This window comes from Pieris napi, chromosome 11 (genome assembly GCF_905475465.1).
Source record: "Pieris napi chromosome 11, ilPieNapi1.2, whole genome shotgun sequence".
Taxonomy (NCBI): Eukaryota; Metazoa; Arthropoda; class Insecta; order Lepidoptera; family Pieridae; genus Pieris; species Pieris napi.
The window spans coordinates 832,470-848,770 of record NC_062244.1 but is presented as its reverse complement, the minus strand read 5'-3'; the positions used below and the strand labels follow the sequence as shown (position 1 = coordinate 848,770).

Sequence of the window (16,301 nt, the reverse complement as noted above, 5' to 3'; positions counted from 1 at the left end):
ACCTTCTATGTGTCGGCCCCACTGGAGTTTACTATCTAAAGTAATTCCCAAGAACACCGCATTATCAACAAAGTCTATTTCCTCGTCTTTAATTATTATTTGAGAATGACTACTTTTTACATTTGTAGTTACAAATTTAACACATTTTGTCTTCTTTTCGTTTAACTTAAGATTATTTGTATTAAACCAGTGAACTACACTGGAGATGGCACTGTTTACGTTATCAAGTGATGGATTTTGTCGTTTCACTTTAAATAAAAGCGAAGTGTCATCAGCAAACAGTACTATCTCGTGAAGCTCCTTTACAAGAAATGGCAGGTCATTTATATAGACAAGGAATAAGAAGGGACCAAGTATGGAGCCCTGCGGTACTCCCATAGTAACAGAGGATCCCTGTGATATAGCTCCATTTACATTTACCTTTTGAATTCTATCGCTCAGGTATGATTCCACAAGATTTAGCGCCCTTTCGCCAATGCCATAGTGTTGAAGTTTCTTGATTAGGATTTCGTGATGGACACAGTCAAAAGCCTTTGATAAGTCGCAAAAAACTCCAATGGCATCATGAGAATTTTCCCAAGCATTTAAAATCTCGGAAATTAATTGAATGCCAGCATCTGCTGTGGAGCGACCTCTTGTAAAACCAAACTGCTGGCTATGCATAATTTTATTATTATTAAAATGTGTCAATAATTGTTCAAGAATGATTTTTTCAAAGATTTTACTCAAAGCCGGCAGCATAGATATGGGTCTAAAATTTGTGGGGTCCGAAGTGCTGCCCGTTTTGAATAACGGTGTGATTTTACTTATCTTCATCTGGTCTGGAAAGACTCCACAATCTATACATTCATTAAATATTATAGCCAACTCTGAACTGATAGTATTGATTACTGATTGTAAAATGAAAACAGATACACCCCAAAGATCTTTAGTTTTTTTTATTTTTAGCTGTTTAAATGTTTTTATAATGTCATTGCAGCTAATGCGGCTAAATACAAACTTATGATTGCATACAGGAACATTCTTTTTCAATAATAAAAGGGCGGCTGATGGTGAAGAATTTAAAACGCTGGTTGTATTTAAAGGAATGTTAGTAAAAAACTCTTCAAATGCAGAGGCTACTTCGAGGTCGGAACTAATTACTTTGCCGTTTATGTTCACTTTGAATTCAGTATCCTTTCTGGAGGTTCTTCCAGTCTCCTCGTTTATAATTTTCCAAGTAGCCTTTATCTTATCAGAGCTGTTGTTTATTCTAAGACTTAAGTGTTTCGCCTTAGCGATTCTACACTCTTGCCTAAAACTTTTTGAGAATATCCTAACATAAGTTTTAAATTCTTCACTGTCATTATACTGTTTTTCATCATACAACTCATACAATTTTAGCCTTTTTTTGTGTAGCTCCGGAGTTGCCCAGTCACAAAAGGTAGGTTTCTCCGAGACCAAAAAAGTCTTTGGAGTGAACACATTTTTGAATTCACCAATAAATGAATCAAAGAATGTGCTATATAAATTATTAGGGCATTGGTTACTACGCAAAAATGGCATTTTAAATATCAAATTTTTCCTAAATCTATCTAACCGATCCTCTGTTATAGGAATTGTGCATATTTTCTTTTTTTGATCTTTACATTTTAGTATTTCAAATTCAAACAATTGACCAGAGTGGTCAGATGTAAGTTTGTTGATAATACAGGCGTTGAGAGGAACTATATTACTATAGATATTGTCAATACATGTTGCCGTGGTGGCTGTTACCCTAGTTGGTACAATAAAAGTATTAATTAAATTATATGATTTAAACAGATTTAGCAAACGTTTACTTGAACTACAGTTGTCAAGCAAATTTACATTAAAGTCTCCACTAACGATCAATTTTTTCTTGGATTTTTGCAATTTGTACAGAACCTGCTCCAATATTTTTTCTAAACTATCATATTGAGCTGAAGGAGGGCTATACAAACTAACAATGATAAATTGCTCCAGCTCCACACAAGATACTTCTATAAGGCGTTCCACAGAGAGGCTCACTATGTCCTTCCTTTCTTTAAATTTTATTTTTTTACTAAGCAATATTAATGAGCCACCGTGTATTGCATTTCCTCTGCAGAACGAACTACCAATCTGATGATTACAAAAATTGAACATAAGTTCACATGTCTTTAACCAGTGTTCTGTAATACACAGTATGTCAACCTTTTCACTGCTCAAAAACATCTCAATTTCTAGTAATTTACTTTTCATGCCTTGTATATTTTGGTGAACCAGATTGATAGTATTGTTCTTAAATCTACTTAGCTTACTTTTTAATTCTAGGCCAGAGAGACTCTCTGTTGTCTTAGTGTCTAATTTAAATTAGATATACTATTTCTTGGAATATCTTCCAAGGTCTTACTAACTAAAACCTGCTCAATAGAAGCAGGTTGTCTAGCCAAATTCTTGGCTGTTATATACAATAAATATGATAGCGAATCAGCTATCTGTCTTTTAAAATATGTAGGTAGATTATATCTATCCTTTGTCAAAAAATAATTATTACAACTAATGTACCTATTGGTATCAATTAGTGTAAAGTTTTTATTGTACAATGTTAATGTGTGCATTGTCTGATTTAAAATATGTCTCGCATTATTTTCATGCTGACTAAAGTGTTTACTATAAGGGAATGTAAACATAATTAGATTTTTAGTATTAAGTAGGCACAATTTTTCATAGCAGCTAATAAGCTCCTTTTTGTTTAGATTCCCTCTATTGCCTATAAATATAATGAGATTATCCGCTTTACTGGAAGTCTCTCTTACAATGTTCTTTATAATATATTTAAAAGTAGCATTTGGGTAACAGCTGTTTATAATATTTTGTTCCTTATTTAAAAATTGGCTCATTTGATGGCCTATTTGGTCACAGTACATTAAATTTAGCTTTGAAATGTTATTAACCCTACATACTGGTATTGGCACCTGTACAGACTTGCTTGAGTTTTCAAGCTCAGTTGTGGAATGACGGACGTCCGTCGAGGTGATACAGTAGTCTAGTCGACAAGTTGAAAATGGTACAAAATAGAGATACTGCTCTTAAAATTATGTGCGATAGCTCATTGTTTAAGTAAAAAAATTGTTATAAACGAAGTATAAATATTCTATTAACTTTTATGGCACGATCTTGTTAAGTATGTATGTAAGAACGGCTCTACGAAGCGAAATTTTTTTACGACCATTATTTAAACATTTTTTTTCACTTACAATTAAGACGGTACTTCGAGAAAATTTTGTTAGTTAACAATTGTTTAACTTGTTGAAAAATTAATTTTAAGTAAAATTTCCAACGGAAATAAATTAATTATAGTGTTCAAAACACACCATAAGTTTTTCAAATTTAAAAGAAAATTCAATACCTTAAATAAATTAATTAATGTGCCGTAGTCGCTTTTGACGCCACGCGCGAGTCCTAAAAATGTCACGCGCAGACCTATTTTCAGCGTTAAATTAAAAGTATAAATAATGGAGATAGAGTTCCGAGAGCAAAAAGTTTTTTATTGGAAATTTCATCTTCTTTTAGAAATTTCTTAAATATTAATAGTTTATTAAATATTGGCAAAAAATGAAATGCCATTTTTTTTTCATCTTTAATTGTTTATAACTTTTGCAATTTTTTATATGCTAATACACGCTTTTGGCACATTTTTCTAGACGTCATTCCGGATCCAATGAGCTATCGCACATAATTTTAAGAGCAGTATCTCTATTTTGTACCATTTTCAACTTGTCGACTAGACTACAGTTGGATTTTTGATCTTCTGAACACGGGCCATTCCTTGGGGATTTTGCATCTAAAGTTATTTTGTTTTTCGTATTTTATTTAATTTGTATTATTATTAATTGTTTTTGTGACCTCAATAATAGTTTATCTCAATTATGTTAATTACATGCGAAATCTAGAATTACTCAAGATTATGATAAGATACGACATTAATTACACCTGCAGTGATTTTTTTAAGTGCAGAGGGCATGGACTTTAAGATATTGGTCTCATTTCTTTTAATTTCCCATTCTTTAGCAAAACATGAAAAATATAAGGGGTGAGTTATATTATCATTAAAGCTTCTTGATATTTTGTAAATTTAGATCCTAAAGCTTGGATATTTACAAATATATCGGTAATATATTTGTAAAAACGGTCGAAAAATAAAGTAAGTCTATAAAATAGTTTCAAGTGACGAACTTATGTTTTCTTTAATTTGAATTCGTGTGTGTTTAGCGTCTAAAATGCCCTATTAGATGGAGAACACATTGGCTGTTTTAATTATTTTAATTTAGTTCCATTTATTTGACCCCAGCTTCATTTACTGATGAGCTCATCCTTTTGAAATTTTATTTTTCCTTAAATATTTGTACGTTATTAAGAAACGCAAGTTTATTAGATCATTTTTATTTTAATAAAGCTTAAGCTAAATTAATTATATAACTCTAATTATCTTACTTATATTATATAATTGAATTAAGATTTTATCAGAGTATATAATATAATCGATATATGAGGCTCACAAATTATATATTTTATTTAATCAAAGTGAATTAAGAAGATTGTGTAAGTGACACTCTAAAATCATTATAAAATCCAGTGAAACTAACGTATGCATGTAAACTTTTGTTCTTTATTAAAATTATCTTTCAAATTTTAACTTTAAATTCACTAAAATACGTATATTATCCTTACAGTACTAAGCTAATACGATAATATTGAAAAATATAAAGTTCATATGATTCGCTATCGCTACTGTGAACTCACTCTGCGAACATATAAAGATGTTGATAGTTGGAGACAGCATTCATTAGGCAACGTCTTTGTTAACTGGTGGGGATCTGTGCAACAGACTGGTTCTGGCCCTTGGTATCTTAAACAACCTCGGCCTTCGCCGTCGGACATACTTCTAGATTCTTGGAGATCACTTTTGCTCACCACCTCCGCAAGACTTCAGATAGTAGTGAAATAAGAATGATTTAATATTATAAAAAATACTGATTTAGTTTTTGTTTTAAGGAAATTTACAAAAATGTTTATAAACCTGCCTTGGTCTAGTATGAAAAAGGAATTTAGTGGGGTTATATATTACGTTCTAATAAAATAAATCAATGGCGCTACAACCTTTTTAGGACTGGGCCTCAGATTTCTGTATCTGTTTCATGATCATTCGGTAATCTAATAGGCAAGTAGGTGATCAGCTTTCAGTGCCTGACGCACTGAAAAGTCAATTTTTGGGTCTAAGGCAAGCCCGGTTTCCTCACGTTGTTTTCCTTCACCGTTCGAGCGAATGTTAAATGCGCACATAGAAAGAAAGTCCATCCGGGAATCGAACCTGCCAACACTGCTCTTATATTATGTTCTTAATTATAAATAATTTCCCTAGATACACGGTATACGATGTTGTTATTCGTGATCGGAACGACAACGCCTTACTAGATGGTGTTAAAGATGAGTTCCATCTGGACATCTGGAAATTTGGAAATCCAACACGCGATGCAGCAGTAATGGTTCCACCGGAATATCAGGCTTCATTTACAAAAGCTTTGATTAACAATGGAGTAGAGTATAGAATAAGAGAGAACATCTTAAGGTAAATATATTTTTTGTCGCCGATTTGTGAATAGACATAACATTAACACACACAAAGTAATAATCAAAACAGAAATGAAAAAAAGGAATAAGGTACATTTTAAGAGTGTAATGTGTGAGTGTGTGTGTGTGTGTGTGTGTGTAGTGGTTGTAACTGGCCCTGACTCAGCATTATACTGTGGAGCAGACGTGTTCCACATCGCTGGTCATTCTTGTAAGGTCGGCAACACATCTGCTAGCATCCGGCGTTGCAAGTGTCTTAACGTCAGGTAAGCATCCTGCCCGTTTGCCCGTTCTATAAGAAGTATGAAAAAGAGTTACTGCGTAAGTCAGTAGGGTTTTGGATCAAGAAAAAAGTCGACGCTTAAATTGCCTAACTCAAACTCAAATAACTTTATCCATATAAACAAGTACACTTATAAACGTCAACAGAAAATATATTAAATTGACTCAAAATTTACATTTACTACCAGTTCAATTCAAGGGCGTAGAGCGGCCAAGAAGAACTGCCAAGACATTCTCCGCCACTCTTTTTAATCTATTTTAATACTAAACACTTTCACGTGATTTAAAAGATTAAAAACTGCTGTTCCAGCGCATTAGGTGAATTCGAAAAAGAATGTAATCTTTGGAATCAACGACGCAACGTAGCACAGCCATTTACGTATTACGCGCGGATGGCCGAGGTAAGCCAGGAATTTAGTACTCTATTTGTATGCTTTTTCGATGCAGTTCCCGAATACCTGTAGCTGTCGCCTTATTGGTATTGCCCTTGAGATTAGCCGGTACAAACACAGGTTAATAAATTAATCGTTTATTTGCAAAGAAAGTAGTACATCGAGATTGGCTAATTATAAATCACAGAATCAGTTAATTATGATAATGTCATAAAATTACTTTTACACTCAATAAATAAATCAGTGGCGCTACAACGTTTTTAGGTCTGGGCCTCAGATTTCTGTATCTGTTTCATGATCATTTGGCAATCTAGGCAAGTAAGCGATCGGCCTTTTGTGCCTGACTACGCTGTTGACGTTTTGGGCCTAAGGCAAGCCGATTTCCTCACGATGTTTTCCTTCACCGTTCAACCGAATGTTAAATGCGCACATAGAAAGAAATTTCATTAGTGCACGGGGATCAAACCTACGACCTCAGGGATGAGAGTCGCACGCTGAAGCCACTAGGCCAACACTACACTTTTACAGTTATATTTCTTTTTATTTTTAGGTATCTAGACTATCTAAAGTTAGTAATTCTTTTTTGGGAAAAGGGATACTCTTCTTTAATAAAATCCCAGAGGCTCTTTTATCTCTGCCTTTTAATAAATTTAAGAAATGTATTAAAGAAAAGCTGTGTAAAACGGCTTACTATAAAGTTAACGATTATCTAGTTGATAAAAGGGCCTGGGACTAGTGCTAGACAGGCTACTTCTAATTAATTTGCGATAGTTTTTTATTTAAAATAAGAGTCGTTTGATGATTTGCTATTTTAAAAGAGTACTGAGAGTTTTTTACGCCGGCTTTTTCTCTCGACCTACACCCTCTGTCTTCTTTGCCGATGAGTAGGGATGCCCACAAATTCAAATTTAATGACGTGGAATAAGTGATACGTGTATCTTATGTTCCATAATAAACATATTTTTTTTATTTTTTTATCCACTCTTTGCCACATGTGGTTTCCATATTTTGGCCTATCCACCTTTATAATTGTTGTTGTTGCTCTTCAAATTCATAGTAACGGCACTATTATGCTATTGTGTCCCAATTCAATCAATCTTTCTGGTTAGTAGGTTAATTAGTTCATTTAAAAAAAGGTACTACTACTACTACTTACTATTTGGTAAGACATGGCGCTAAGTGTATCAAGAATATTCCTGAAACTCACCTTAAATATGCTGAAAGTAAAGTATAGTTAATAATATTTTGGTTTCTCTAATTAATTATGACATTACAGATCAATGCGTACATGGAAAGATTATCACGTGAATATCCTGATATCGTGACATTAGTAACAGCTGGTCAGACTTTCGAAGGCCGATCTGTTAATTATCTCAAGGTACGTATTTCTACAAAAATAAGCCTTTAGATATACTTTGCCTTAACTTCCAAGTCTAGGAATAGTCCTTATAATTATATACTAGCGAATCCCACAGACGATATTTCAAGCGATTAGGATATTAAACAAAGTATGAAATTACCGACTGCAGCGCCATCTGCCGGGCTGATTTGTGAATCTAAACCGTCCAGGGTTCCACCAAACGCATACATAAAAATCATTCAAATCGGTCCAGCCGTTCAAGAGGAGTTTAGTGACATACACACGTACAGTAGAATTATATATATATATATATATATATATACACGATCTCAGAGATTCGCGCCTAGAATAGTAATTAGATATGGTATGCCTAAGTCCATTATGTTTTAAAGATATCTACAACGAACTTCGAGGATAAAACTAAGCCAATATACTTCATGGACGCTGCGATGCACGCCAGAGAGTGGTCGACCCCTCCAGTGGCTCTCTACACCATGCACAGGCTGGTGGAAGATTTACGGAATGAAGACAAGGATCTTATACAGGATATTGACTGGATTATACTACCAGTTCAAAATCCAGACGGCTATGAGTTCACACATACAGATGTAAGTAGACAGCTGTGTATAAAGTTACATAAGAATGTATAACAAAATAAAATCAGTAGCACTACAACCTCTTCAGGTCTGGGCCTCAGATTTCTGTATCTGTTTCATGATCATTTGTTAATCTAGTCGGCAAGTAGGTGACCTCCTGTGCCTGACGCCGTCGACATTTTGGGTCTAAAGCAAGCCGGTTTCCTCACGATGTTTTCCTTCACTTTCCTTCCTAGAAAGAAATTTTATTAGTGTACGGCCGGGGATCAAACCTACGACCTCAGGGATGAGAGTCGCACGCTGAAGCCACTTGGCCAACACAGCTTGCCAATATAATGATGTATTCATAACAATTGTATAAAAAAGAGGATAATTTACGTATTAATCTATAAATAAATAACCGATAAATACTCTCTGTTAGTTAGCACCTGACTTAAGGAAGCATTTTTTAACCAAGCTACGGTGAACTTGTTTAAATTTTTACTATTAATATATCTATATAACAAAGTAACTGATAAAATAAATAAATAATAATAAAACCAATTTAATTTCCATACTATAAAAAAATACATATCAAATGGGTGTTAGTTTTGTTATTATACGTATACTATAGTCTATATAAGTTATTGTAATTTCCATTATTTCGTGTTCTTTGGTACTCCCTTTTGGTTAAAGACCTCCCCCTTAACTTATATTTGGATCTGTTCTTTGCTTACTCCATCCATTTCTCCCCAGTAACCTTTCCGATGTCGTCAGCCCATCGCGTTTGTTGTCTTACCACGTTTCTTTTTCCTGGAGGTCCCCTCTATCTGGTGGCTTATTGCTGAATAATTTTTAATTTCAACAATACACACGACAGAACCTTGTATAATTTTCTCCCTCTCTCATATAATTTTATCAAAATCGTCTTATTTCCTAAGGCATATTATAGCAAACCTTTGGAGTACGTCATAATATTTTTAAGTTGCCCTAAGTATTCAAAGGGGAATTAAGTGTTAATAAATAGATTCATTTAGTCATCTATATATATAAAAATGAAACCCGTTTTCCGTTGTCACGACATAACATGAAAACGGCTTGACCGATTTGGCCAATTCTTTTTTTATAATATTCCTTGAAGTACGAGGATGGTTCTTACGGAGAGAAAAATAAAAAAAATTGAATGAAAAAGTCTAAAAACAACACTTTTCTATATTCCCATACAAAATATTCGTAATAATACTTTAAAGTCAATTTGAACTTTAATACCATATCATAAAGTTTAAGTGCTAGTGGAGGGGTTCCGGGAAGGTAAATTTTTATTTTTTGACATAATGTATTTGTTGTCTTATCAACTTTCTTTTTTTTTATCTTAGCTAGACCGGTGTCCCGAATAGCAGAATAAGTATTTAAAAAAAATAAAGAATCGACTGTTAGGCGGTACGATGTTCGCCAGGCCAGCTAGTAAAGTATAAAAAATGTGCGCTTATTACATAATTGCAGGAGCGAATGTGGCGCAAAAACCGATCATTCAACGCGAGCGTCTCCAATTGCAGCGGTGTCGATCTAAACAGAAATTACGACATATTCTTCGGCGAGTCCAACGCCTCCCAAGATCCATGCGCCGAGTCGTTCAGCGGCCGTTATCCGTTTTCCGAAATAGAAACCCGGAATATTAGAGATATACTCCATACATATCTGGACCGTATTCAAATTTACATGAATATTCATAGTTATGGAAGCTACGTGCTTTATGGCTTCGATAACGCCACTTTACCGACTAATGTGGCGCGCATACATCAGGTCGGTGCAAGCATTGGTGCTCAAATTGATACCAAGAAACTACCTGAAGCGTATCATTATCATGTTGGTAACAGTTATTTTGTTTTGTATCCGGCTTCGGGGACATCGCAGGATTATGCGCAGGTTAGATCTCTAAATGTTTGAATAACAACCATTCTTTAGTACAAAATACTCTTTACTGGTAATAAGAATGTGCTTAAGCAAACATTCATTTATATATTTTCAGTATAAGTACATGTTCAGTACAGCAATGCGAAGTAATTGTTGATTTGCAGGAAATCGAACCCAGAATAAGTCATATTTGTTGGCGATTAAAGCAGTAAACTTTTGATTGACAAACATTAATACATATGGCAAGTTTGCTTGTTTTTAAATAATATATAATGCATAGTATTATAATAATAATATGATAAATATAATTGTACATATATTATTTAGTAGCGTGCAAGTTTTGACGCATGTTCTATACCTAAAATATCAGTCGTTTACTGTAATTGTAGATGTTTCCATTAAAAGTAAATTTCATATACTTTCGTTTCTAGTAAATGTACTAATAGAAGATACAGGTAGCACATAAGTGGGCCGAGTTAGATTAGTTACTAGTGCTTTTGTTTGATAAACAGCGTCAGTAACCGAGAATAAAATATAACTAAAAATCGACGATATGTGAAGATACTATTTGTCTAGAAAGATTTGCTTCGCCATAGATGTATTACGTTATACAATTTAGTCGCAATAACCAAAGACTAATTCTTCAAGGGCAATTATAAGGCTGTAACAAAAAATTTTGCTACCATTTTTTTAACTTATTAATAATAATATCTATTAGGTTAGGTTACTAAACGTTATTAAACGTTTAAAGCTGGTCGCTGGAAGCTGAGACAATTTAAAAAGGCGTATTAATTTGCATATATGTATTACTAAATAATTATACCTTATTCAAAAATACAAGTAATGATACAGGTTATTTTTCAGGACATCGGTGTACCATTTTCGTTGACACTGGAATTGCCTGATTTCCAAAAATATGGTTTCCTTGTTCCACCAAAATATCTTCCTCAAATAAATGAAGAAACTTGGATGGGTATTGCAACTGCAGCGAGACTTTCCGTGTTATTTTATAAAGAAAGAATAAATTAATGGTTTGAGTAACTACTTTTAATCGTACCTACGTAAATATTGTAAAAAAAATTATACTACTCGGAGACCGGAATAAAAGAGAAATGCCAAAGATTTAATATAGATTAGAAGTCATATACATATTACAGATTATATATCCTACTATCAGTTTGATACAATAAAATGGACGTTTGTTTTCTGCGTAATGTATTAATTATAATATAGTACAAACATAATGATCCAGATCCTTTGAGTTTGCGAAGAACATTCACTGGACAGTCGGAAATAACTAACAATTATTATACTATACTATTTTGGCTTAGAGAAAATACATATGTATGACTGTCAATGATTATCATAAATGTGTATATGTCAATGTCAACTGTCAATGGTTATCTTATATATTATGTATATCGTAAAAGCCTGCTCACCTAAAATTATTGTCTCACCGCGGTTGTACGTAGTTCATCTTACGAAGTACCTAAGTTTCGAAAGCGCTAAATCCTACTGTGTAGTGTGTAAATTGGAAATATTACTCAGTTGGATATAAAACATAAATAATTTTGTATATCTTAAATTTTATATAAATCACTTGCTAAAGAAGATCAAAAATATAATTAAAACGCCTACCACTTTTGACTAGCAAAGTATAGTTTGTAATTAAACGAATAATATCGCGTTTCTCTTGCTATTATCCCGATATTAGCAAATTATCATAATTGCAAAACTATCAAACAAGGTCAAATTTCAACGGACAAATGAAGCCACCCAAAACACTAAGCCACCCAACTCTTTAGTTTATGGGTACATTGGCTATGGTCTACCTGTGCCGTGCGCGACATATTTTACCTGTCACTGCGTTGACCGTGCGACGTTGCCGCACTTCGTATGTGACATTGAGCTCGCAGCTGTCGTAACGCAAGACAAAGTTTTTAGTTTTCGTCTTCGTGGTTTACATTACAAGTTACTTTTTATTTTAATCGTAAAACTAATTGCTATTTCAATTCCGAACTTAGTAAAACTGTTCTCTTGTAAATCGGTTTTATTGTATTGAGGTGTAAAAAGAACACGTGATTTTTGTTTGTTTTGTTTCTACACGATGTTTTTATCGTACGAAGTTTTAGCGACGTTTGGTGTGTCTGCGGTATGTTTTAATTGATTTTATAAATGAATATTTAAATAACTACCAACAGGCTAAAAATAGTTGGGAAATGTATTATTGCTAGAAACAATAATTACAACATAACAATTAATACTTAACAGGTTATTATGACCTAATAATTGCACCTACGTACTTTTATTGTATGCGCATGAGTTTCAAATTATGACAAGCTAAGTAAACTCTGATTATTGTTGGTAAATATTGTTTGAATGAGTGATAAGTATCAAATTAACCATTATAATTGGATTGTATATAAATATTACAATTCAAATTCGAAGTGTATTTAGAAATAAGAAGTTATTCTTTTTTGCAGCTGGTTTCGTTCTCCATATCAGCAGTATTGTTGCTGATGGTAGCCTCGAAGAATGGCCTTTTGGAGCCCAGGAAATTCCAACCTCTGTCTACATCAGAAACCGTCACTCCTGTACCATCAGCCCCAGAAATGGCACCTTTGAAAACATAAAAATCTAAAAATGTTATATTTTTATATCTAGGTATATATGTATATAATACATATAATAAGATCTACATAAATAATAATTACGCATTTAGCAACCTGGTAACATATCTACAAATCTAGAATTAACAATACTTACTAAGGTATATTCTTTGAACGAAAATGTTGATAATGGATAATTAAAAATATAGTACTAATAATAATTCTGTAAACAGTCCATACGTAGGTATGGTAGCAAACATAATTTAAATTTATTAATATTAAAATAGCGTAATTGGCCTACGTTTAAATTTATCGTATTTATAAAATGTGTGCCATTCGCAAATTCAGTTATAGTCATTATCGAAAAGATATTGGTGTAAAATTTGAAAGTATTTTGTGTGTTTATAACTTTATAGTATTCTTACTAATTCGATAATCTCAGTATTTTAGTAACAATTAATTTGTTTTTTCGATAAGCTATTAAAATTACTTTATTCAGAACTAAATCAGTGTACACAACTACACAGTTTAAAGTATGCATTCTTTCTCTCTCAAGTTGTATTTATGCTGTGTTGGAAAGAGATGTGTGCTTAATAACATTATAGCTAGTAGACTGTAGACGGATTTTGTTGGCATGAGAAAGAGATTGAAGTGTTAAGTCACAAACAGAATCTTAAGTATTAATCTGTTACCCTAATACATTTATAATTAAGCAGCATGTCCTTAACTAAAATAATTAGTCCTTAACTGCATATGCAGTTAAGGACTAATTATTTTTGTTTCTCATTAAACATTTGATGTAATGTTCATGTTTCATTCGTATGAAGCCCGAAATACCAAGTCAATATTTGCTTTTGCTGCAACGGCTCAACAGGAGTCTGAGAAGTTATATTTAATCATCATATGACATCTAAAAATTAGGAATTGGAAAGACCAGTGGTCGTAATACCATGAAGTATTAAAGTATTACGTCGCATGTTGACGTTGACTAGAGATGCTGTAAAGAGGGACGAGAGACACCGTTTCTCTTTTGTTTTACATTGTCACCTCCCAATGGCGTTTCTAACAAGAGCAAAGCAAATACTCTCCCAATATTGTCAACGCGCCAACGATAGTTCTCGGATTGAACAGTTCCTGAGGTAGATTTAGGACAGTTAGTGGTTCGACTTGTCGAGGGTGAGAGAAGCAGTGCACCTTCCTCCCAAAGTTTGTTTAATTAATAATAAAACAAGAGTATTTCCGAACCAATTCGACTTGGGTCTTTAAAAAAAACAGCATGTATGTTAAGATACTAATATATACGACAATAATAAGTATATTAGAGCGTATATGTGAAGGAAAAATAATATGAGAGCATCAGTGAGCCCTAATAGCCCTCAGTAATTATCTGATTCAATGGACTCAAATGCCACTTCAACCTCTGTATATCCGCTTTGGATGGAGATCAAAAGCTTATGCATAATGGCTATCACAGAACTACAATTATTACAAATAAAAATCAACTGATGTATATTACTTAAAAATATTGCTGCAAATAAATGTCAGGGGAATTAGAAAATAGTTATATTTATTTCCTAACACACAAATATACAGTATTTAAAATATGCTGAACCTACATAGTAATAATAATTAAAAACTTATAATTAGAAAGCAAAACAAATTTAAAAGTTTGGTCCCTATGGCAGTGTACCTTTAATGCTGGCAGCATTTCCTCGCTGTATTGCGATGCTTTATCGTCGAGCGACGAAAACACCAGCTCTGGGATCACTGGAGAATTAACATTAAAAAAATATATTTTAGGAAGCTCATCTGATGATAAGTGACATAATTTGTCAAATTGCTGCTTTCTAGATTAGACATAAGACTTTGCAAACTTGCGAACTGTGGAATCGACTCCCGGTGGGGGTTACACTTAAAAATACCTTATTCTTTAAAAAAATAATTTTGTAATTTTTTTTTTCATTATTATTTTTTTTTGTTTCTGTGTGTGTGTTTCGTTAGTATTAAGTGTTTTGTCTATGTCTAAATGTACACATATAGAATGCTAGATAACCCTTGAGTTATATTTAAATGGAGATTTTATAAAATAAATGTCTAAAACGAAGCCGGGTCAAAAATAAACTTTATAGAATGAATGCAACATTCATATTAACTCAAGTATTTGTATACTCTGGTAAATATTTATAACTACACAAACAATTATTGTGCTTACAAAGTAAAGGAGACAGGAGTAGCAATAAAGCCTTCTTAGTTTTATAACCAGCCATCGAACAGTTATTGATACGATTCTATTCGACACACGTTCTATTGCATGTGATGATTGATTTTTGATCTTCTTTACAAATCTAATCTATAAACAAATAAATACAAACACTCCACTACAACCTTTTTAGGTCTGAGCCTTAAATTTCTGTACCTGTTTCATGATCATTTGTAATTCTAATAGGCAAGTAGGTGATCAGCTTTCTGTGCCTGACACACGCCGTCAACGTTTTTTTGGGTCTAAGGCAAGCCGTTTTTCTGGAGATGGTTTCCTTCACCGTTCGAGCGAATGTTAAATGCGCACATAGAAATAAAGTTCAGTACACAACCGGGGAACGAACCTTATATCTCAGGGATGGGAGTCGCACCCCGATGCCACTAGGCATTGCTCTAAAACACTTTCTTTCCCGATACATTGTATCGCAATTCCAAAAACATATTTTTGCAAGAAATGTCGTGTAAACTATGAAATTGCATACACACGTAAGTTTGCAATTGGCTAGAACATACACGTGCTGAATACTAATGCAGGATGCACTTTGATAATCCACATAACTTCTTGCATAGATCGTACATTATAAGTTCTCTTGGAAAAGTTATTAGTTTGTATATTTTTAAATAATAAATATAAACAAACCTATTAATTCTAGGAAAGTAGCTTATAACAACGTTTACTACTTAAAACGTTAACAACTAACATTTTAGTAGTTTAAACTATAATACAACCAACACAAAAATAAAAACCAAACATGCTAGAAATCAATGGTAAGAAGCGAACTAAAAATGAGGAAAATACATAAAATATAAAACGAAAAAATAAGACTACAAACAAGTGATGGATGCCTTACATTATGCCCTAAAACAGTGGCAATGGGCGGGGCATAGAGCATCATACATAAGAGGTGTACTTTAAAGACTATATGGAAAGGACCAGGGGAAAGAATTAGAAGAGGATAAAAACCTTACAAAAAGGTGGAGAGAAGATATAGAAGCGGTAGCAGGAAGCTACATTACATTTACTTCGACTCCACATCGAGTACTGTTTTCACCGCTGGGCGGGAGCTCCCCAGTACCAGCTCCTTCCACTTGACCGTTTTCAATGTAGAGTGGTTCGAATCGTCGACGATCAATCTCTCTCCGAAAGGCGTTGCGTAGAGATGTGGGGTCTTTATTATTATAAACCCAAAATAGCTAAAAACCTAGTTTTAGCAACGTTTGAAATTAATATAAAGAAATGTTGCTTAGTTCATTTGCACAAAGTTATAATAAATATACCACTCACGCCGTTAAAAAA

General features: G+C 33.4%; 1 protein-coding gene across 1 annotated transcript; it reads left to right on the top strand.

Moving 5' to 3' along the window:
- The first annotated feature begins 3,941 nt into the window (after positions 1–3,941).
- Positions 3,942–11,173, top strand: LOC125053972 (carboxypeptidase B-like). Its single transcript, XM_047655613.1, has 7 exons — positions 3,942–4,075; positions 5,405–5,611; positions 6,206–6,296; positions 7,564–7,665; positions 8,040–8,255; positions 9,726–10,148; positions 11,001–11,173. Exons 1-7 carry the CDS (start codon positions 4,005–4,007, stop codon positions 11,163–11,165), a joined length of 1,275 nt encoding a protein of 424 aa, XP_047511569.1. The 5' UTR covers positions 3,942–4,004; the 3' UTR covers positions 11,166–11,173.
- Positions 11,174–16,301: the final 5,128 nt, after the last annotated feature.